The sequence below is a fragment of the Panthera uncia genome, chromosome D1 (genome assembly GCF_023721935.1).
Source record: "Panthera uncia isolate 11264 chromosome D1, Puncia_PCG_1.0, whole genome shotgun sequence".
NCBI classification, from domain to species: domain Eukaryota; kingdom Metazoa; phylum Chordata; class Mammalia; order Carnivora; family Felidae; genus Panthera; species Panthera uncia.
In genome coordinates this window covers 58,984,110-59,008,385 of record NC_064808.1, presented here as the reverse complement: position 1 = coordinate 59,008,385, position 24,276 = coordinate 58,984,110, and the positions used below count along the sequence as shown (strand labels likewise).

At 37.7% G+C, this 24,276-nt stretch overlaps 1 protein-coding gene across 3 annotated transcripts in view; it reads left to right on the top strand.

Moving 5' to 3' along the window:
- Nucleotides 1-24,276, top strand: part of NARS2 (asparaginyl-tRNA synthetase 2, mitochondrial) — a 131,605-nt gene that overhangs the window by 93,055 nt on the left and 14,274 nt on the right. For all 3 annotated transcript variants that reach the window (XM_049619836.1, XM_049619825.1, XM_049619846.1), the window contains exons 10-13: nucleotides 6,521-6,587; nucleotides 7,912-8,049; nucleotides 21,025-21,122; nucleotides 23,409-23,435. In XM_049619836.1, coding sequence (XP_049475793.1) covers nucleotides 6,521-6,587; nucleotides 7,912-8,049; nucleotides 21,025-21,122; nucleotides 23,409-23,435 — 330 coding nt within the window. The remainder of the gene's footprint in view (nucleotides 1-6,520; nucleotides 6,588-7,911; nucleotides 8,050-21,024; nucleotides 21,123-23,408; nucleotides 23,436-24,276) is intronic.

Below are 24,276 nucleotides of genomic sequence, written 5' to 3'. Positions count from 1 at the left end.
CTTTGGATAGTATGGACATTTTAACAGTATTTGTTTTTTCCAATCCATGAGCATGGAATATCTTTCCATTTGTGTCTTCTAAAAAACCAACTTATAAAATACATACATGTAATGTCTGCCTATCATTTTTACTGTTTCAGTCTTTTTTTTAATTTACCTTCAATTGCTCTAATCTGATAATATATTCTAAATCTGGTTTTTTGGTGACTTTTTAAAATCTAAAGATCTGTGTTTTAAGTATAACACATACATTTTTTCTTCATTTCCACTATCCTGTACAAGTAGTACTTGATATCAGACTGTTAATTCCACTAACCGTACTAATCAGATAGGTTGTTCCATTTTACAGTTTATTATAAAACAAACACATACTTGATATGGAAAAAGAACAATAAGCAATCTCTTCATAAATAATACAAATCATTGATATAAGTCTTAGTATTCGGTGTATTTAGTGTGTATAGGAGTTAAGTTTGGTACTCAGAAGACTAGAAAATTGTTTCTGAATGTAATTTGGTATCATTCTTCACTTGCTATCATTAGGTTTAGGAAGTTTTTGTTCTAAGAGAATAAAGAGTTCAGCCTGTCCTGGAGAATGGTAATAAGAAAAACTTGGCATACTTGACTGAGCTGAGAATTTCAGATATCAGTGTAGACCTTCAGGCTACAAGTTAAAAGTGATGAGTCGTTGAGCCTGAATAAATAGCAAAACAACAGATGTAAGATCAGAAAAAGAGGAAATAGGAGCCCTATGATAGAGAATCGAAAGGCAGTGGAGTACAACTGAAAGCTTTTGAGGTTTTTTTTTTTTTCTTTCACTTAAGTGTATATGGAGTATGTTAACTAACTGGAATTTAAATGAAAACTTGAAAAAAGGAAAAAACAGTGTATATTGAATACTCACAATGTGCCAGGCTTGTTCTAAAATCTAAAACAACTGTTTTAAAGCAGCAAACAAAGCAGATAAAATTCCCTTCCTTCATTGAGCTTACATTTCTGGGGAGGAAATAAGAAACAAGAAACAAGATAAATAAGTAAAACATACAGTCTGTGAGAATGAATAATACTGAGGGAGAAGAAACCCAGAGAAGAGAGAGAAGATAAGACAAAAAGAGTGAAAAGGTAGAAGTTTTACTTAGTGTGACAGAAAAGATCTCACTGAGATGATTTTTGAGTAAAGAGTTAAAGAAACTAAGAGAGCTAGCTATATGGGTATGTGGAAAAAGAATATTCTAGGCAGAGGAAATAGCAAGTACAAAGGCCCTGAGGTTGGGCCATACCTGGTTTGTTCAAGTAATAGTGAGGAGTGGATAAGGGAAAAGGATAATAGAAGACAAGGAAAGGTGGTGGGAGGTGGAAAATCATGTATAGCTTTTTAGGCCACTGTGAAGAGTTTGGGTTTTTGCTTGAGTAAGATAAGGAAACCATTGAAAGGTTCTGTGCAGGACTGATAAGATCTGAATTGGATTTAATAGGATCACTCTGCCTACTGGGTGAGAACAGACTTCAGGGTGAGAGCCAGCACAAGAGTGAGAGCAGAAAACCAACCAGAAGATTATTAGAGTCATCTGGATGAGAGTACATGGTGATTTAGAACATCTATTAGATTTATACAGAGAAACAAAACCGACATGATGTGTATATGTAAATATTTATTTTTAAGGAATCATCTCCTACAGTGTGGATCCTTGAGGAGTTCAAAATTTGATGGAGTAGTTCAGCAGGCTAGAGTCTCAGGGAGGAGTTACAGCTGGGAGTCCAAAGGCATTCTGCTGGCAGAATTCCCTGTTTCTTGGGAGAGACCAGTCTTTGTCCTATTAAAGCCTTCAACTAATTGGTTGTGGCCTACACTGTGGAGAGTACTCTGCTTTACTCAGAGTCCACTGATTTAAATGTTAATCTCACCCAAAAACACCTTCACAGAAACATCCTGAATAATGTTTGAGCAAATATCTGAATACCATTGCCCAGCCAAGTTGGCACATAAAATAACCATCACCGGCCAGGATGGTAGCAGTGGAGATAGTTTTTCTATTCTGGATATATTTTAAAGATAGAGCAAACAGGATGTGCTGAGAATATTCGGGAGAGAGAAGATAAGTCAAGAGTGACTTCAAACCTTTTGTCTTATACAGCTATAAAAATGGAGTTGCCGTTAACTGAGATTTGGAAAGTGGTATCGCCCTTGGGGGAAGTTGGGAGGAGGTATCAGGATCATCATCATCAGGTGTCATGTTAAGGCTGAGATTCTTTTCAGGTAGATGTTGGGTAGGCAGTTTCAGTGTACAGATCTGGAGCTTACAGAAGACTTCTGAACATTGCATATTGATAAAAGTAGTAAGGAAGCAGGTAGGAAAGAATTAATTTGGGCATCCGAAGGATCTGTGCTGGGGAGAGAAAACCAGAGAGAACATCTTATCTAGTGAATAAGATCTAAGATGGGAAAAAAAAATATCCACCTTTTATTGACTATTTGCTATGTGCCAGGTAGTGATACACTTTACATACACCAGTAGTTCATTGTATCTTCACAACAACTCTGTGAGTAGTTGTTACTGCCATTCTGTAGATGAAGAATCAACTCAGATTAGGCAAATAAAACATGAAATGGGGATTCAAACTCACTCGTCTGATTTCAAAGCTCATGCTTTCAACCACTATGCTTCATGTTATTCAAAAGGACACTGGAATTAATGTTAGAGTAGCTGTAGCTCCTTGCTGTCCTTATGACCGTCACATATCACTTAACTTGTGCTTTGGAGTCCAGGTCTGTAAAATACTGAGGTTGGGAAATGACCTCGTGGGCTATGTCCCATCAATCATTGCCGGCATCATCATCCATTCCATGGCACAAATCATGGTTGTGGTTTAAATGTATACCTGTGATGATTTGTTTAGTGTTTTCACCTCCATATGGTAGGGAGCTTGTTGATTTTGTTTACTGTTACAACACCCCCCCCCCCCCCCCGTGCTTAGTACCTCTAACAGGAACTCAGTAAATATTTATTGAATAATGGAATGAATGAGTAAATGAAATTTGAGCGACCATGGGATCGAGAGTATTCTTCTTTAGGCTAGGTCCTCTCCCTGAGGTTTCCTGTTAACATGTATCACTGTTTACTCTGGGCAGTGAATGCAATGAGCTATGGCTTAGAGGACCTGGATTCTAATTCTGGCTATACTTGTTATCAGCCATTAGTCAGTGGGTTAGTATTTTTTCAACACATATTTATTGGCTACCTGCTATGAGTTAGGCACTATGCTAGTCACGGGGCTCGAACTCACAGACCGCAAGATCGTGACCTGAGCTGAAGTCGGATGCTTAACCGACTGAGCCACCCAGGCGCCCCATGGTTTTTTTAAAAATAGAGTACTTACCTTCTTTTGCTCTTCGTTTATCTGTGAATTTGAGTCAAAGAATGCGAATAATTTTCTCTTAGCAGTTTTACTCCAATAGCTTCAGAATAATTTTCTTCATTCAACAATAAAAAATTTAAATATGAAGGTAGTTTGATACTGCATCATGCAATATCAGTGTCTGTTCCTCCTTCTTCAAAGTACTTTAGAAATAGCTTCTGGGAAGAAGAACTATTATTCTCTGTACATACAAAAAAAAAAATTTACTAGAGAGAGAGTTGATAAAGGCCACTAAGGATATCCAATGTCAGAACTGTAATTTGAACTCAAAAGCTGTGCTTCAACTTAGGGTGTAGGGGGAGTGGGGCAGAAGATCCAGAATAACAAGAGATACTTACACAGAGAGTCATTTTCTTAAAATAATGTAGCAGTAACATATCACTGGCACAAAATCCTGGTGCTTCCCACTTAGCTCTTATATTTGTCAGTATAAGGAGTAGATCATCTCAAGCAATTGATGGAATAGAACAATAGAATGTCTAAGCAGGAAAGAATTGTAGAGAATGTAGTCCAATACCCTTATTTTACAAGTAGGAATATTTAATTTTTTTTTTTACTGGTTGTATAAAACATTACAGAAATTTATAAAATGTTTTCCTTAAGGTAAAGTGATTTACATAGTACCCAATAAGTGGTAGAGTCAGAGGGAGAACTCAGAGCCCATTGTGTTTGTTTTGATTGAGCATAATTAAACTCCCAAGTGTTCTAGGCATTATTTTAGTAGTTAAAAGCTTAGGCTCTGGAGTCAGCACATCAGGTTTACTACTTATTTGTGTGAGTGATTTTTGGCAACTTACTGTCCCCTCTAACCTTCTATTCCCCTTCTGTAAAATACTCATTTAAAAATTATTACTACCATCAACACCATCGCCATTGTTACCTTAGAAATAACTTGTTATGTAATACTAGATTTTAATTTGAATAAATTTTTCATCTTGGAAAAATCACTCAAAACAGCTTTGGAAGCTTCATTTGTGCTATATACATAACTCTTTCCAATTAGTTATTAGAGGTATGAACTTCATTTTTCCCTCAGTGAATAAGTTTGTGTAAAGTAAGTTACTTTTTGAACTCAAAGTCCTTCAGAAAATTTGTAGATCTTGGGGTTTTGTTTGGTTTGTTTTGGGGTTTGGGTTGAGGTTTTTTTGATGTTTTATTGTAGATTTTTGTTTTTAATCATCCAAAGTACTGTTGCAAATGGCATAGGGAAACTGACATTTTTGTTTACTACTAATAGGCATAAATTGGTAGAACACTATAAAAGGGAATCAGAATCTTTGGCAGTATCAAAATACATAAAAACTGTAAATGTAAATACACATTGATCCAACAATTCTATTTTTTCCATATTCAAAATTAATATGGAATTAATGTAGAATCATTTGTAATTGATGTATGTAGTCATGATTTCTAATAGTAAAAGATAGAAACAGCTGAAATGTCCATCAGTAGGTTAGTAGTTAAACTAATTAGGATATAGCCACAAAATGGAATATTATGTAATAATTCAAAAAAAATGAAGAAACTCTTTATATACTGATATGGAAAGATCTGCATGGCATATGATTGAGGAAAACAAGTGTATATGGCACATATACTGTGGCTGTCATCTGTTAAACAAGATTGTATATTAATATTTGCTAATAGGTGTATAAAACTCTGTGGAAGGGTACACAAGAAACCAATAACAGTGTTTGTACGTCAGGGGTGGAGCCAGGTAGCTATGAGACAGGAGATGTACGCTTTTTTAAACATAGTGATTTTTTTTTTTTTTTACTATGTTCATATATTACCTATTAAGTTAAATTAAAACAAATGCTTGGCTTGACTTGCTTTAGACATGAGAGTTTCTTACTGAGATAACTAATGGTATTTTTCCTAATCAGTCTTACAACCCTGAGCATGTATTACAAAGCCCTGACTATGGCCTGAAAGACTCCCTAAGATCTGACCTCTGACTGTCTCTCCTATCTAATTTCCTGACATTCCTCCCCTTGTTCACTATGCTACAGGCACACTGACCTTTTTGTTCCTTGAATGAGCCAAACTGTTCCTTCACTTCAGGCCTTTGTACTTACTGTTCCTTTTGCCTGGAATACTTCCCCTCAGATATTTGTATGGTTCATTTCCTTATGTCATGCAGGTCCCCAGCTCAGTGAGACTTCTCTTGGCCATCTTATTTAAAATAGCACCCCCAAGAGGTGCCTGGGTGGCTCAGTCAGTTAAGCGTCCAACTTTGGGTCAGGTCATGACCTCACAGTTCGTGAGTTCAAGCCCTGCGTCGGGCCCTGTGCTGACAGCCCAGAGCCTGGAGCCTGCTTCCAATTCTGTGTCTCCCTCTCTCTGCCCCTTCCCTGCTCACACTCTGTGTGTGTGTGTCTCTCTCTCAAAAATAGATAACATTAAAAAAAAATTGTTTAATAAAATAGCATCCCCAAACATCCTTTGTCTTCTCACCTTGCTTTATTTTTCTTCACAGCTCCAATAGCACCCTGACATGATATTCTTTATGTTTATCTTTCTTCCCACCCACCATCCCCATCACACACCACACATCACACCACACACATACACATCACACCACACACACACACACACACACACACGAATATCTGCTCCATAAAGGCTTTGTTTTTATTTACTATTTCTCCAGTGCCTAGAATAATGCCTAGCACATAGTAGGTGCTCAATAAATGTATATTGTATGAATGAATGATGACTTTATGGAAAGACTTTTGCTCTTTCAACCTCAATATTTCATACCTTTTATTAGGGCATTGGCATAGCATGAATTCAGAGAAAATCTTTACTTGCTTAAGTGACTAGTTCCTCTGTGTACACTACAAGTAGATCAGGAATAGGATTATTGAATGGCTGTTTCTCTTCGTACTGATCAGACTCTTGTACGATTAGATCAGCCTTAATTTCTGATTACTCAGTGATGATTTATTTTTAATCATTCTTGATTACTCAGTAACCACTTGGTACTCATTTGTGACCTCAAAGATTATATGGGAATAGGCCTTTTGTGGTTTTCAGATGGACTAATCAACAACGTACCATTGCATTGACTTTTCTCTGCTTTTATCCTGTTCCTTTCCAGCATTTCTTATACTGAAGCAGTAGAGATCTTAAAGCGGGCATCTCAGAACTTCACCTTCACCCCAGAGGTAGTATTTTTATTTACATTTATATTAATACTTATATGTATCTTCCCCTGCTCTTGTCTTTATCGTCTGTCATTAACAATGCTGGACGTGTGGCTCGGTCGGTAGAGCATTCAACCCTTAATCTCAGGGTCATGAGTTCAAACCCCATGTTGGGAGTAGAGCTTACTTTAAAAAAAAAAAAGGAGAATCCTTTAAAATAATCTTATTTCTCTTATTAGCAGTGTTTAGTATTTGCTCATCTTTAGATTGGCTTTTTTTTTTGATGTTTGCTTAACCTTGTGGAAAGAGTTAGAATAAATAATAATTTTGAAGAAGAATCCTATCCTTTGTAATAGTCGTGACTAAAGGGTTATAAAGAAGTTTCCCAAGTTTAGGAAGGTGAAAATCCTTTAAGAGAATGGTAACATATTCAGAGAGGTCACATGACTTATCAGTGGGCATGCACATAATGTTAGAGGCGAGTCTCCTTGTTCCTATGTCAGAGCTTCTTCTCTATAATTAAGGTATTGGCAGACAGTAGGAGTAATATAATGTTAAGAATTTCTATAATGACTCTATCTTCAAACTATTCCATGTACTGTTCCTATCCCCAGTCCAGTCAGATCCTCTTATGAGTTATAATACTCATAAATATGTTATATTTATAATCAGTTAATTTGTATAATTTTTTATTTAATATTTGTCTCCCACCCTGGAAGCTTCATGAAGTCGGGGATTCTGTTTTTCTCACCACTATGTTCAGTATCTAGCTAGCATGGTACCCGGGATTTAATAGGCACATTAGTATTTGTTGAATGAATAGATAAACAGTGTTATTAAATATTCATCAGAACATCTGATATATGAATTGACTCTTTTATTAAAAAAAAATTCACTGAGAGAAGCCATCTAGCCAGAGATAGACTGAATATTAGGAATATTATCTTTCATCATTTAATTTCCTGTGACTTAGGAACAGTAACCATAGAAGAAGCTGTAGGCGATATTAATAAAAGCCATGATTTTGAAGTCCGTCTTTACACACTGTGGGAAGTGTACTTTATTTTCTTGCAGATGCGATTCATCTGCTAAATGCCACTCCCCAAGATGGGGGACAGAAAGCATAGTGTTTATCTACTGGTTTCAGTTTTCATCTCTCCAGGCCTTCGGATGTTCTCATAACACACCTCTCTGTTTCACTTATCTGTGTAACCTCAGCAGACAGCTCTACACATCACTGATACACAGAGGAAGCCCTTGGAACTGATGCAGGTTATTTTCGGGTACTGCATTGTGTATTGCAGCTTTGTCTTCTCCTTTGATAACTTCTTTTTTCTCACTACAGTGGGGTGTTGATCTACATACTGAACATGAAAAGTACCTGGTGAAGCACTGTGGCAACATACCAGTCTTCGTCATTAATTATCCATTAGCACTCAAGCCTTTCTACATGAGGGATAATGAAGATGGCCCTCAGCACACAGTAAGAAAGATCACTAAGTAAATCAGGGTTGGTCATCTCAGAGTCTGGGCTTTTCCCTTGATTTAATTTCATTTATCTCTTGGCATATTTTACAAAATTATATCCATCACTTGACATGTCTTAAAGTAATAACATTTCTCAAAGCACCTCTAAAAAAAAGCGTTCCTACGGAAGATCTCAGTGTTCTATAAACATATTTCCTCCTCTCTGTCGCGTTATGTCCTTCTTAGTTTAGCAGATGCAAATGTAAATGTGTTTTTTTGTTTTCTTTTGTTTTTTTAAGTAATTGAGAGGAAGTGGCCCAGAGCAGTGTTGAACACTGGCAGGTCTACTGTCACGTAAAATACCGATAAGGAGACTGAGGGGCGGAGGGATGCGGGTAAGAAAGGAAAGCAGTGGTATGATGAGGCGAAGGAAGAGCTTCCTTGGCAGAGCAGGAGGCTCAGAGTGCTTTGGTTTGGCTGTCATACAGAAATGGTGAGGCTGAATCTGGAGGGATCCGAGGGGGCCGGGCAGATTCTCCTGTCACTCCTCTTCTGACTGTCTCTTCTCTGTCTTTTCTCTGTCTCTTTCTCTGCTTTTGCCTCTCCTGTGCTCTGTCCTTTTTTCACCCTTAACTTTCATTGCTTTTTTATTCTTCTGGTTTACTTTTTCCTTTTTTTCTTTTTTTTTTTTTTTTTTTTTGTGTCTTTATCCCACTCTAACAAAATTAGCCGTAATATAAAATAAGAATATATTTTAATCTTTAAATACTTACTGAATAGTTAAATACTGAATATCATTAATGGTAAAAGTCTGTGAGACAAATAAATTATGTTTACCTCACAAAAGGTCTAAGACCTAAACTTTGCTATCTGGGGCTTTTCACTTGTCTCTAGATAAATACCAATAGAAAAATTAGATCAGGGCCCACCAGTAAATAAAATGCCTTCATCTTAGGAATACAAGGTTCTCTATTTGAATGTATTACCTGCTTTCTCTATATATTATAGTATTAGTAAAATAGCATTAGCCATCGATTAATAGATTCCTATCAGGTGACACTACATCTCATCTCTAACTTGCCAAGAAACTTATTTCTCCCATTTTACAGATGAGAAGCTGGGGTTCAGGGACATCAATTGCACTTCCCATGCCTGCATAGGCAGCGAATGACAGAGTTGGTGATCAGATCTGACTCCCTCTGGCTCTGAAGTCTGTGTTCTTTCCTACTCTGTCATACTACCTCAAAGCCATAAATATAAAATTACATTGATTTTACGCATCCCACCTTTTCACACAACGTTATCCAAAACCAGTGAGCACACAGTTGATTTATGATTCTTATTTTCTCTTCTCCCTACCAACCTTCTGGTATAATTGATTATGCGAGAGGAATTGGCCCACAGGTCAGCAGCAAAAAATAGGAGAGACTAGGACATAGATTACCCAGTCCTAAAAAATTCAGTATTGAGCCTACGTCACAAAACAGAACTGCGTCCATATGTGTTGGCTTTTTTATCACTCTATCCCATCCTGCTTCCACCTCGCCGCTCCCCCCACCCCCATACACACGCCATGTAGTGTTTGCATGTCACTTCCTGACATTCAGCACTTCTCAGACATTCAGTTGTGCACTTCTTAAATACTCCTCTCTATTATAATAATAATGTGGCATGGTGACAGCTGGTGACTACACTTGTTGTGGTGGGCATTGAGTAATGCATTTCATTGTTGAGTCACTGTTGTCCACCTGAAACTTATACATTGTATGTCAACTATACTTCAATGATTTAAAAATCAATTCAAAGTTTTTTAATTAATAACTTTGCCACTTTATAGACTATCCTGGGTTACCCAGTCACCTTGAGCCTTCCTCTTCTGAATTTCTGTAGCATGTAAAGAATTAGTAAAACTGGTAACATTGTGTCTATTTTTTGTACTCTCTGTATTGGTTTTCCTTTCTCAAATGAAACTCTTCTCAGGATGGGAATAAGTTTCTTATAGCCACCGTGGCTTCTACTACTCATTCTTCATTCCCTCTACTGTGACTTCCACACCTGTCGTACCACTGAAGCAGCTCTTTCTAGGGTCAGTAATAACTGTCATGTTATTAAATCCACAGACTTTAAAAGTCTTAATTTTTACTTTACCTCTCGGCATTACTCAGCACTAATGGCTTTCTTATTTTGAAATTTTTCTCCTCCCTTGGCTCCTGTGACATTGCATTCTCCCAGTTTTCCTCTGTTCTCAGTGGTTTATTCTTTCTCAGTCTCTTCTATAGGTTTGTCCTCTTCCATCGATCCAGTGGATGATGGGATTCCTCAGGGCTCCATCATAGATCTTTTTTCTCCTCGGGTGATTTCATCTGTACTCACAGCTTAATATTTATTTTCAGACAACTCAGACAGTCCTGTCTCTAATCCATACTTCTGCTCTGAGCTCTTACTGCCATTTATATATCTCAGAGGCATCTCAGCAAATCTAAAACTTACCCACGATTTCTACCCTTCTCCCCTCCTCCCACCAAATTTGACTTTCTTTCAATGTTCCCTGCCATCTAAGCAAGCCATGTACCAGCCTCGTCTTTGAAATCTTCCTCACTTCCCATATTCAAGCTGTTATGAAGTTGTCATTTTTATACTTTTAAATAAATCTCAAATCCATCCGCTTCTCCTCATTTCCACTTTTACCTTTTTAGATTAAGGTACCATCATCTCTTGCCTGGTTTATTTCAGAAGCTTCCTGACTGGTCCTCCTGTGTCCGCTTTTTCCTCCTCTGAGTCATTTCTCCCCACTTCAGTGTAGGCTTTTAGAAAATGTGAATCTGGTCATGTTATCTCCCCTCTTAAAACCATTCAGTGGCCTCCCGTTGCTTTTTGTACCAAAGTCAGAATCCTTTCTTTGGCCCCTAGGCCCCAGTATCATCTGGCTGCTCCTGTCTCTCTTGCCTGATGTACTATGCTGCTCCCCTTTGCTATTTCTGCTACATTCACATCACCCTTCCATGTCTTCAGACATGTACTGCTTTCTCTCATCATGGTATCTTTGCACAGTGTTCCCTCAATCTAGAACAATTTTCTTTACCTAAGTAATTTTGCTATTTCTCCAAATCTCTATTCAGTCATCATTTCCCCAGAGAAACCTTCCATGACCCTCCAGACTGAGTCAGAGACCACTGTTAGACACTACAATGGTACCAGATTAAATTTCAGACCCAGAGCTACTAACTCTTCTTTTTTCTTTTTAATTTTTTTTTACATTTATTTTTGAGAGAGAGAGAGAGAGCGAGCACACAAGCAAGGGAGGGGCAGAGAGAGAAGGAGACACAGAATCTGAAGCAGGCTCCAGGCTCCGAGCTGTCTGCACAGAGCTGGATGCGGGGCTCAGACTCACAAACCATGAGATTATGACCTGAGCCGAAGTCGGACACTCAACCGACTGAGCCACCCAGGCGCCCCAGAGCTACTAACTCTTAATTCATCATAATCCTTAACACAGTTGTAATTTTACATTTGTTTTTATGACTGTTTAATTAACGACTCTTCTCTATGCCACAGGACTCATGGACCTCCTTTTCACTCTTCGTTGTATCCGTAGGACCTAGCATAATGCCTGGAGCGTCACAGGCACTTGATACCTATTTGGTGATAGATTGGGTATTGGACAGATGGATGAATTGACCCCAACACAGTTGTAGACACACAGTGGAGAAGTAGTGAGTGAGTGACTTCATTTGCTGAGGAAACTTCTGGGAAGCCAAAGAACAGCTTTTCTCTAAACCTCTAGAGTGACGGTGACATATTGTATAAAAGAAAGTCCATTGGCTTTAGAATCACTCTTAGGTTCAAGTCCCAGGTCTGTGTGTTATAGGCCATGTGATCTTAAATAAACCACCTAATTTCTTTGAATCTTAGTTTCCCCATCCATAAAAAATAAGATGATAATCTTATTCCAGCCTTGTGAAGATTAAATTAGATAATCTAAGAAAAATATCTAGCACAGTGTTTGGGGTGGCAGGTAGTCAGTAAGTGCAAAGCTCCCTTTCCTTCTAAATTTTGATACAGTCTTTATTATGATAAAGCACAGTAATGTTAAAATAATGTGTTTTGCAACATCAAACATGCTCTCACACAAGTTTCTTTAAAAAGCCATTCTCTGATAGACTGCAGTCACAAACATTTCTTCCCTTATGACAAGTCTCTCTAATAATGTGGTCTCACAGTGTGAAAACTGAAAGTATTATAATGGTATTTTAGTGTCCTCATATAATTTAGACAGTACTGTAATATATAGCTTCTCAGAGCTAAATTATTAAAGCATAATGTAGTTAAACTATATATATATATTAGACATAGATTATAACATTGATTTATTAACATCCTAGATTTCAACCCACTTGTGTAGGGTACCTGCTTTCATCCCGACTTTATTTTTTTCAATGGTGAATGAACAGGCTTTGGGCCAAATAACTAAGTTCTGTGTTTCTTTTAGTTGGGCTATAATAACAGGTTGTGGGCAGGGTTGCAAGAGTTTCTGCAATGGGTACAATGCAATGTAAAAAATTCAGACAGACATGTTTCATAGGTGCCGTCCCTGGGGAATCAAAAGAGAAGGGTAGAGAAACATTTAACCTGCATCTGTAACATTTGACCAGAGGTCATAAATAGTACAATTGTGTATTTTTCCGGCTGTTGTTCCTTTTTCTTTCTTTTCACCCCTTCCCCACCCCCTCCAAAAAACGAAAAATGAAGATAGGCACTATTATTATAATGAAAAGTACACTGGACTAAGGAGTTAATAGTGCCGGGCTTGAAATCCAGCTATCTTACTAGTTAGCTATATGACCTCAGTCAAGTCTGTCCAGTCTCTGAGCCTCACTTTCTCCGTCTGTAAAATCAGAGAATTGGATTAGATGACTCCACTGTACTAAACAGCTTTAAGATTATCTGTTTTCAAGTAGCATAAGTTTTTCCCCACTTGGATATATAAGAATAACTTGTAAATTAGTAAATATATTTGCTAATTTGAAGGACACAGATCATGGGCCTAAATAAAATGAATCAAACAGGCAAAGTGCTATATTTCCCTGGGTCTGGGTCCCTAAGTAAGTCCTCCAAAGACCAGTGCCAAGTATTCAGTTAGGGAAATGGCTTTGCAGAGAAGAGGATCTTTTCATTCCAGCCATTGTGATCAGGAGAAGGTAACTGCCCAGCAGTCCCTGGTGAGATGCCAAGATCACCAGGTAATGTTCTAATTTTTTAAATTGTATCAGTATTACTTAGCAAATCATAAAAACTTAAGCATTAGTGGGCATTCAGTAAAGTACATACTGTGAAGTTGACTTGGAAGGAATAATAGTCAACCAAAGGATATCTAATGAATTCCCCTGGCTGTTGCTAATTAACCAACCTCCATCAAACCAACAAAAATATCAATGAAGGGAATGGCTAATTTTTCTCATATCTAGGACTAATGACTATCCACGGCATTTATGTCAAAGTTGAAAGTATGCATTTTATTCCGTCTAAAATGCTCCCAGACCAGCTAGCCATTTACTAGGCAAAGTCCATTTTTGGCCATTGCTACCTGCAGCCCATTTGAATCTTTACACCATCTCATCTGGAAGGCTCTCTTTCCTACCTGTGCCTCTTTGTTTTTAGGGCACAATACTGTCTGTCAGCAGTGAGAACAAAAGTTCATAGAGGCTGAAACCACAAACAGGTTTCCTGTGGTTTGTGGAACATTCTTCTTCTCTTGATAATAATACGTAATGTTCCTCCATTGTTGGTAGCAGCCTATGAGAAACTGAATAGGGAGGTGTTCAATTTGTGTTTTTCATTAATAGTTAAAAATACTGAGGTAGGAAGAAAGGTAGCAGAGGAAGGGATATTAAACTACCCCCCCCCGAAATTAGCATAGAAAAGGTAATGTATTAAAGACCTTATTCCTGTCTAGCCTGTTTGTTTTTTAATTCAAGGTCTGCATTTTATTTTCAGTATATTGATTGAAATCAAAGAGTAAGAGTCAAAGGGAGTATCATAAATAGAGACCAGGGCTTGTGGAGCTTGAACACCAGCACAAACTATTTCTAGACAGTGTGCCACCGCAGCTGTGGGACTTAAACCAAATAAAAACTCACGTACAGTGGAGGAGGATGTGTCCAGCAGCATTCTGGCCTAGAAGATGTGTCCAAAGTGGAATAAGTTTTGTTTTGGACTAAGGAAGTTAGCGAAGAATGTAGTACAATTATTTGTAGCCTTCATTGTTACTTATCATGTAGGAGAGTGAAAGTTCAGCAGAACTAAAATCTTTCCACTTCTTTCAAGTCTGCCGAAGGTGCATAGGAACAGAAGTGCTCACATTTGGTCAAATTGGTGAATTAAGAGGACTTTCTACTTTGTAGCCTAATTTTCACTTTCCCTAATGAAGGGCAGGATTGCTTGGCCCTAGCTCTGTAAGCGAGCCTCAGTCTCCCATAAACCACAGACATGCCAGCCCATAAGGGCAAATTGTAATCACCAGCTAATGTTCTAGGCAACTTGCTTGTTTCCAGCCTGTTTGCACTCTAACCCCCTACCACTCTTCACTTGGCAAACACACAGCCAAGTTTTTCTCATTAGTTCTTAAGGAATTTGTGTGATTCCCTCCATGTTTTACAATTTGTGCACCTTTATGTCATGATTTATATTATATCTGTATGTTCCCTTTACCTCCACTAGATCCCTGGAAAGACCCTAGTTTCTATAGTAATTAGCTCAGTAGTTACCAGGGGGAGATACAAGATAGAAGAATCCTTCCGGGAACCTCAACCCTAACTAAAAGGTATGGAAATTTGAAGGGGTTGTGTTAGTAATCTTTAGGGAATGCAGTATTTTTTATATCATATCAGAAGAAAGTGCAGCTGTGTGTATACCAAATGTAAATGTCTTTGTTTATAGTTGAGGAATACTTTGCTCTATTACATCTTCTCAGAAAGTGTGTAGAATCTCTTAGAGAGATGGGAGGATATCATGATAAAAGGAAAGCAGGAAGTATAATAATCTGACAGGGTCAAAAGGAAACTAAGCATATAGAAGAAGAGAAGGGAAGAAGGTTATATGGAGGAAGAAGAGAAAACAAGGCCTTTGTGGACCTTTCTTTACAAAGAGATGAATCTGTCCTTGATAAAAAAGAAACGGTACCCTCTGGTCTTGGAACATCCACAAGGCATTGTGAAGGAATGCCTTACTCAAAAGGTACATCTGTCTTAAGAGGAGAAGCAGCTTTACTCTTTGTCAAGAAAACATAACGTGAAATTCATCCACCTGGAGGTGTGAATTTTCAGACCATCCAAAGAATGGACATAGATGATGTATGTATTCCCTTCATGTCACAAAATTAGGAGTGATATGGGACTTGATCCAGAGGTCTTCTAAAATTTTTATTCAATTAAAATAGGCTATTTTGTTAAGTTCTTTCCTATTCTGGTAAGTTCTTTCCTTTTGCTTGATACGTTCCTCTCCCAGAGTAGAGTGGAAGAAAATAGGAGAACTGCTATTCTGACCTTAATTATAGCTAACAATGAGGATTTGGTTGGGAGAGTGGAAGTGGAAGGTGAGGGAGAGGGGAGGAAACAAGGTAAACTTTTCTAATGTACATAAGTAGTTGCCACTTCTCCCGAGATTGTACTTCCCTGCTCCATCAGCATGAGTTATGTGACTTGTATTGGCCAAAGAATAGTGAGCAAACGTGATCTACATGCATTACTCCTCAACAAATGCTTTCATACATAGTTGTCTGTGCTTTTTTTCCATCTGCCCAGTCAGCAATACCTCATAAAAAGGACTTTTTTTTTTTTTTTTTTTTTTTAAATCAGCTTCAAGCCAGGATGGACATGTAGCATAAGTTTTAAAAAACCAATTCACTGTTGTAAAGCATTGGTTCTCAGTCAGGTGTTATTCTGTTTCGTCTCCCTACCCCCAACCCCCTACTCCCATGCAGGAGACATTTAGCAATGTCTGGCAACATTTCTGGTTGTCAGAACTAGGGCAGTGCAACTGGCATCTGGTGGAGAGAGGGCAGGTATGCTGTAAATATACCACAACGCACAGGACAGACCCTCACAACACAATTATCTGGCCAAAAATATCACTAATGCTGAGACTGAGAAGCCCTGTTGTACACTTCTGGGATTGTTTATTACTAGGTTATTAGCATAATCTAACCTGTCCTGACTAATACAGCAACTACCACATTAATTTTATAATAGCTAATGTGGAAATAACTGGGCTTAACCAGTTGGATGCCTTCTTTATTAGGAAGACAGGTTTAAAGAAATCCAGGGGGGGAAATGTAGATATTGTACTATGGCATAAGATTTTGAAGGTGGTTCAAAAGATTCAGAAGCTACCACTTCTACAACTATTACTGTGCAGTTGCAAATATTCTAGATAAGCAAAAATTAAACAGAAAGGTCTAAAACCAGTATGGTTTCTCCAGTGAACTCAAATATTAAAGGAGGTTTTTAATCAAAGATAAATATGCGTCTTTCATGGTCCTCTAAAAATAATATATATTTTTTAAATTTTTTAATGTTTATTTATTCTTGAGAGAAAGAGAGACAGAACATGAGTGGGGGGAGGGGTAGAGAGAGAGGGAGACACAGAATCAGCAGCAGGCTCCAGGCTCCGAGCTGTCGTCAGCACAGAACCCGACGTAGTGCTGGAACTCACAAACTGAGATATCATGACCTGAGTTGAAGTCGGACGCTCAACTGACTGAGCCACCCAGATATCCTCTGAAAATAATATTGAAAAAAACTAAGGTTCAAAATTAACATAATTGAGACTCACAGAAAGTGCTAAGATTTACAAAGTTTTTTTTTTTTGTTTTTTTTTTACTTGTTTTAGTTGCATTAGCAGTAAGACCAAGCAGGAAATGAGTTTCTTGTTTGATTCTTATGAATGGATAGAGAAAGCAGAACAACTCCTTCCCTCATCATTGGCCACCAGCCCCAGCTGGACTATTATTTCTTGTTCTTCCATGATAGCTGATTCTCCGGCATCTTTTTTTTTTTTTTTTTTTTTTTTTTTTTGAGGCAGTGGACCTTTATAGCTCTGGCTTTTAAAGCTTTGCCTATACCAAAAGTACCAGAAGAAGTTACTGCTTACCTTTGTGGCTTGGAATTGCCTCAACTTCAAAACCTTGCAGAGATACCTGGGTGGTTCAATTAGTTGAGCTTCTGAGTTTTGGTTTTGGCTCAGGTCATGATCTCATCGGGAGATCGGCCCCCACATTGGACTCCATGCTGCCAGCACAGAGCCTGCTTGGGATTCTCTCTTTCCCTCTCTGCCCCTCCCCCACTCACGTGCACACATGCACACACTCATGCTCTCAAAATAAATAAATAAACTTAAAAAATAAAATCCTTCGAAATGATAGATTTTAGATACACCTGTCCCTTGTTAGTAGTCAGAACTACCCAAAGATGGAATGCTATATTTCAAGGGTAGTGGTTTTCAGTCTTTAAATATTTTAAAGCAAAGACCAGAGAACCACTTGGTTGTCTATTCTTTTCTAATCTTGATTGCTTATAAGTCTAAATTTAAAACAATGTACTAAAGTTAACAGATTTGGGGGAGGTACCTGGATGGCCTAGTTGGTTAAGCATCCGACTCAGTTTCGGCCCAGGTCATGATCTCATGGTTTGTGGGTTTGAGCCTCATGTCGGGCTCCATGCTGACAGCACAGAGCCTGCTTGAGATTCCCTCTCTCTAGCCCTCTATCACTGCCCCTCCCCTGCTCTTACTCTCTCTGCCCCTCCCCTGCTCTTTCTCTTTCTCTCAAATAAATAAACCTAAAAAATAAAGTTAAATTTTTGAACACATGTCTCAACTTATAGGATATTTTAGCCATGTCCAAAGGCAAGATACTAAGAAATAAAGATGCCAGTCCTTCAGTGGCCGTAAAAACTCCCTTGAAACTTCCCCTTTCTCTGCGAATAGGAAGGGCAACTGCAGGGTTCTGATTGGAGTCCAACTCTATTAACTATATAGCCCATGACAATTTACTCTAAGGCTGTCTTGTCCACCTGTCCAAAACTGTGTTTCATTACCTGTCATCGCGTCTGAGTCACCAAATCCACATTCTGAATTACCTGCTTGGTCATTGTACTCCCCCCAAGTTCACAGAAGAATTACTAAAATGTGGTCAATAAGCAGTGGTAGTGTGACAAAATCTGTTTGTCTTCCCACCAGCTTATTGAGTGGTAAGAAATTTAGTAAAAGTAGAAGCCATTAGTGAATTTCTGTTCTTTCTCATTCTAATTCAGCCAAGTGAAGAAAATTATACCTGATGTTTTTCTCCTTTAACGATAATAATGAGGATGAGACATACAGTATTTGGAGCACATTCTTGAATTATTACATTCTTTATTAATCTCAGTTATTTATAAAGGATATCTCAGTCAAAAGTTCTGAAATCAGGGGCACATGGGTTGGTCAGTCAGTTAAGCATCCAATTCTTGATCTCAGCTCAGGTCTTGATCTAGGAGTCATGGGCTCCATGCTGGGTGTGAAGCCTACTTAGAAGAAAAAATAAAGTTCTGAAATCAGAACAGGGTGATGGCTTAATAATACAATGAGGTAGAATTTAAGAAAAGAGTTTATACTATAATATGGCATTTAAAGATTACAATGTGAGGGGCGCCTGGCTGGCTAAGTTGTTAGAGCATGTGACTCTTGACCTTGGGGTTGTGAGTTCAAGCCCCAGTTGAGTGTAGAGTTTACTTTAAAAATAATAATAATAATTGAAGATTAAAATATGCTTTATGTGGGGCACCTGGGTGGCTCATTTGGTTAAGTATCTGACTTCGGCTCAGGTCATGATTTCTTGGTTTGTGGGTTTGAGCCCCGCGTTGGGCTCTGTGCTAACAGCTCAGAGCCTGGAGCCTGCTTCAGATTCTGTGTCTTCCTCTCTCTGCCCCTCCCCTGCTTGCACTCTGTCTGTCTGTCTGTCTGTCTCTCTCTCTCTCTCTCTCTCACAAAAATAAATAAAAAATTTAAAAAAATTTTTTTAAATAAATAAATAAATAAAATGTGTTTTATGAGTTCCTAATCTTTCATTTGTTGCATCCTTTTTTAGTTTTGTGCCTTTAGATTCTTGGTGTTAATAATGCTTACCTGCCCCACAAAAAAGAATTACCAGATCCCAAAATAATATAGATAGCAAATAAACATTCTCAAAAATTAAGTATTACTAGTAAATAAAGAAATACAAATTAAAATATGAAGCTACCATTTTCCCCTATTAAAAGTTTTCTGTTATTTTCTTAACACAAAAGTGTAATACATCCTCATTGTAGAAAATAAAATACCAGACAGAGAAAAGAAGAAATGACAGTGGCAGCATAATTAACATCTCATTATTTTAGATGCCAATCTATTTTTCTTTCTGTGTCTAAGATTTATCTAACTGTCATCTCCTATTGACATATGCTTGAACAAAATTTTGTTATTGTAAGTAATATCACAACAAATACTCTATGCAGTAATCTTTTCTGTTTTTTTTCTTTTTTTCCTGTTTATCGTTTTTTGCTTTTTGTTGTTTGGTTTTTTTTGCATCTCTGATTATTTTGTTAGGACTAGTTCCTAGAACTGCCATTGCCAGGTCACAGCATATGGATGTTTAAGGCTTTTGATTATCTTCTCCCAAGTTGCTGACCAGAAAGGTTTTGTCAGTCGTGGGAGAGTAGTGGCTCATGTATCTTCTAATCCATGCTGTTTATGTTGGTTTTTTGCCTTCACATTTTGATAACTCTAAAATGCTATCTCATTGTTTCAGTTTTTACTTCTTTGGTTAATCATTGGAACATTTTTGGGGCCCCTGGATGGCTCCATCAGTTAAGCGCCCACCTCTTGATTTCTGCTCAGGTCACGATCTCATGGTTCATGAGATCAAGCCCCACGCTGGGCTCTGCGCCAACAGCATAGAGCCTGCTTGGGATTCTGTCTCTCCCTGCCTCTCTATCTTTCCCTTCCCTGCTTGATCTCTCTCAAAATAAATAAACAAACGTTAAAAAAATAATAATCGGGGGCGCCTGGGTGGCTCAGTCAGTTAAGCGTCTGACTTCAGCTCAGGTCATGATCTCGCAGTTCGTGAGTTTAAGCCCCACGTGGGGCTCTGTGCTGACAGCTTGGAGCCTGGAGCCTGCTTCAGATTCTGTGTCTCCCTCTCTCTCTGCCCCTCCTCTGCTCACACTCTGTCTCTTTCTCTCTCTCTCTCTCTCAAGAAATAAACACTAAAAATAATAATCAGAACATATTTTACAAGTCCTACCAAAATACTACAAATTAAAGAAAAATCTTCATTGTCAAATTATTAAAGAGAAAACAAACAACACACACCAAAATATTCAACAACAAAAAAGCAGTTAAATAAAAACTGATAACTTCTTTTTTTTTTTAAGTTTATTTTATTCATTTTGAGAGAGAATAGGGGAAGGGCAGAGAGAGGGAGAGACAGAATCCCAAGCAGGCTCCGCATTGTCAACACAGAGCCCTACACAGGGCTTGATCTACCCCTCCCTGGCAAAGTGGGACTTTCCCTAGCCTGATTTTCAAAATAAAGAATACAACATCTAAAAACAAAAAATGCAATTTATTCTGCATGGTGATAGGTGATTTTTAATATCTCATAATTTTTAATACTTGCCACATTTTTTGTGACATTTTTTATAATTAATATACCACATTTGTGAAGAAAACACATTTAAATACATTGTATACATGGTGCAAGAAAGGAGAGGTAACTGTCCGCAATTTCTGTATCATTTATTCTAAAGATTATATTAAAAATTTGATTTTGAAACCATGTCAACAGATAACATAAATAATATTCTGGTAAGCAGTTAAATAGCCAGTCGCCAAAATGTTAAAAGTTCCACTTGCTTGAGAAGCTGACAATTGTTGGAATCCTCTGAATGTGTGAGATTGTTTATAGTTTTTTCCTTTTTAGGTTGCTGCTGTTGATCTTCTGGTTCCTGGAGTTGGAGAGCTCTTTGGAGGAAGCCTCAGAGAGGAACGGTACCATTTCTTAGAGCAGCGACTGGCCAGGTAATGATCAGACCTAAAAGAAACAAAGTTCAGAAATTGATGATGAGGCAGTCTTGGCAAAGTAACAGAGAAGAGTGAATGAGCCTCAGCGCCTGACTGACCTGGATCTCAGATTCTTTGTGGCCTTGAGCAAGTTGTTATGTGACTTCTCTGAGTTTCCCTGTCTTAAAGATTGGAACTGTTATGTGAAATAAGGCCATAGTGTTACTTGTCCACTAATTTGTATGTATCTCTCCCTATGGAAATCGCTTAAAAATTTTTTTTTTAATGTTCATTGATTTATTTTGGGAGAGAGAGCACGAGTGAGAGAGGGGCAGAGAGAAAGAGGGAGAGACAATCCCAAGCAGGCTCCACACTGTCAGCGCACAACCCGACACGGGGCTCCATCCCATGAATTATTTGATCATGTCCTGAGCTCAAATCAAGAGTCAGACGCTTAAGCACTGAGCCACCCAGGCACCCCAGAAATTGCTTTTTTAAAAGTTAATGATAGAAGCCAACCTTAAAGCTTGTCCTTCATTTTTTCTCTTCTCTGTGTACTTTTTTATTTACTCTAAATTATGATTGGGGACATAAACAAAGACTCCTATAGGGACATAAAGACAGACTCTGAACCAGAGAAAGGATAAAGCTGGAGAAAGAAAGATACTAAAAATATCCACTAAACTAACATTTAGAATAAGCAGTTTTCCCTTCCTTGGGTTTTCTGCTATGTAAGGGTCTTGATTAAGCTATTTGAATAACTTATTTTAACTTGCTGTTTGAGACCTAGAAATTAATCCATAAAATGCAGAAAATGTTTTGGAGATGAGAAGTAGAGAATTGTGTTTCTAATTGAACTACCACTCCTATGCATGCGTGGTTTGCCAACAAACCACAATGACTTCCTAAACTAACCAAGGTTATAAACTTCTGTTTTCCATGGTTTCCACTTTTGCTGTGCCAGACTTTAAAAAAAAAAAAAAGTTTTTCCCATGCTGAAGGCTTAATCCCACTCTCCTACTCTCCAGATAATACTGGGTTTCAGAGTAACCTGGAAAAGCCATAATACTTTGAAAATATCCTGTAAAATTAGCCATTTATAAGTTCTTCTTTTCCTAGTGGAGAAATGCTTAAAAAGTTGATGTTTTTTCCAAGATCCCAACCTATAAATCTGTTAGGTAACTTGGTTTTGTAATCCCAATCATTTGAACTGCTCTATTTGGTCAGGGTCCAGAAGAAAGGGAATAAATATGTTCTGGGAGGCTTCTTTTTTGTTAGTTCGGCCCCTAATTCCTTACTACTATAATGTTAGAAAGTCCTGGGAAAATTGTGGAATTGAAGTAAAGGTCAAACTCCTTAGATGGAAAGAATTTTAAGATTCTCTGGGTTTTTTTTAAGCACAATAAAAATCACACATGGCAAGAAACCTCATCTGTTGAAAGATTAATTGGTCTGTTTTCTTTGCTTGCTTCCTTCCTTCAGGAAACCTTTCCTCATAACATTACATGTTTACCTAATATCTGATTATATCCAAATTTATCTTTCCTAATGAAATGGTTATATGTGTTTCCCTATCTTAGGGATATATCTGTGACTTCTGTTCATGTTTTCTGTATATCTGGTTTTTTCATAGTCTTTATCACTTCAGATGCACTGTGATCCCAAACATTTTTTTAAAAAGCTGAAATTAATTTTTTTTAAGATTTTATTTTTAAGTAATCTGTACACCCAACGTGAGTCTCAGACTTAACTACACCGATGTCAAGAGTCGCACACTCCACCAACCGAGCCAGCCAAGCTTTAAAGGGCTGAAATTAATTTTCATGAGTACTAAGAGCTTAAAACTTTATTAGCGTTTTTCAAATTGGCCAGAAAACAATTTTCAACCATATTCTGGAGGCAGAATCTATATTATTATTTCAATGTTACAGAATGAAAGTTGTGTCTTTGTGTTCCTTCTGTGTGCCTCCCAGCACCCATAATTATGGTGCTTTTCTTATGTCACAGGACAGTAAGCTCATCTGACATGGACCCCTTCTTTTGGGCTCTGGACTATACTTCCTATAGCATTTGTTGTCTCTGCCACTCACTTGATAACACCTTAGACTATTGGATACATTAGCTTTCTTACCATATTAAAGGTTCAGCTTCTCAACTATATTGCATGTTCTTTGAGAGCACAGGTTTTTGTGTATACTTCTTTATAAAGAGCACTTTGCATACTACCCAGAATAAATGTTTGGTGGTTAGTATCTTTATCTTCTTGCCATTCTCTGAAAGAATTTTGTTATTTTCCTCTTACAGATCAGGACTAACGGAAGCCTACCAATGGTAAGAATGTGACCCTTAATCATTCTTATTATAGCTGTTTGGTCTGATTGTTACACAAGTTTTACGTGTATTCCCAAGGCACTGTGAAACATTGTTAAGAAAAATGAATAGTTCAGTTCTCAGATTATTTATTGTCTTTGAATCCTGGAAAAATAGTAATGATAGTGGCTGCCGTTTATTTATTACTTATTGGGTGCTGCTGGATAACTGTGTTAAAATTTTAATGTATATTTTCTTATGTAATTATCATAACACCGTACGAGTTGGTTACTATTCTTATCTCCTTTTTATTACCCCTCCAGACCTAAGGTCTAGAGATATTAACTAACTTAACCATGAGCACACAGTTAGAAACATGGAGCTGGGGCTTTTTTCCTAACCATTATGCTTCAGTTTCTCTGTGTGTGAAATTAGAGTTTGAGCTAAGTGATCCCTAAAGTCTGCAGAAATCTGTGCTGCGTAGGAAAGAGCACTTGTCTGCATTCATACATTTACTTCTCCAGAATTGCTCTGGTTTTCTTTCTGCAAACCCTTTCTTCAAGTACTTTTGAATACATACAAATTATGTACTTATATTTTTATATAGTAGCTTTCCTTCAGGATCTTGGTGTAATAATACCAACAATATTATTAATTCTTCTGCTGTCCTCAGGAGAAGGAAGGGTCAAATTGTACACTTGCCTTTTGAAATACCTAGATTACAGAAGGGCAGAAGCCTAAAATGATGTGCAGGTCATGACCCTTAAATGCCTTATTATTTACCAATAGTGACTTTCTTATTTTTTATTTTTTCAATATATGAAGTTTATTGTCAAATTGGTTTCCATACAACACCCAATGC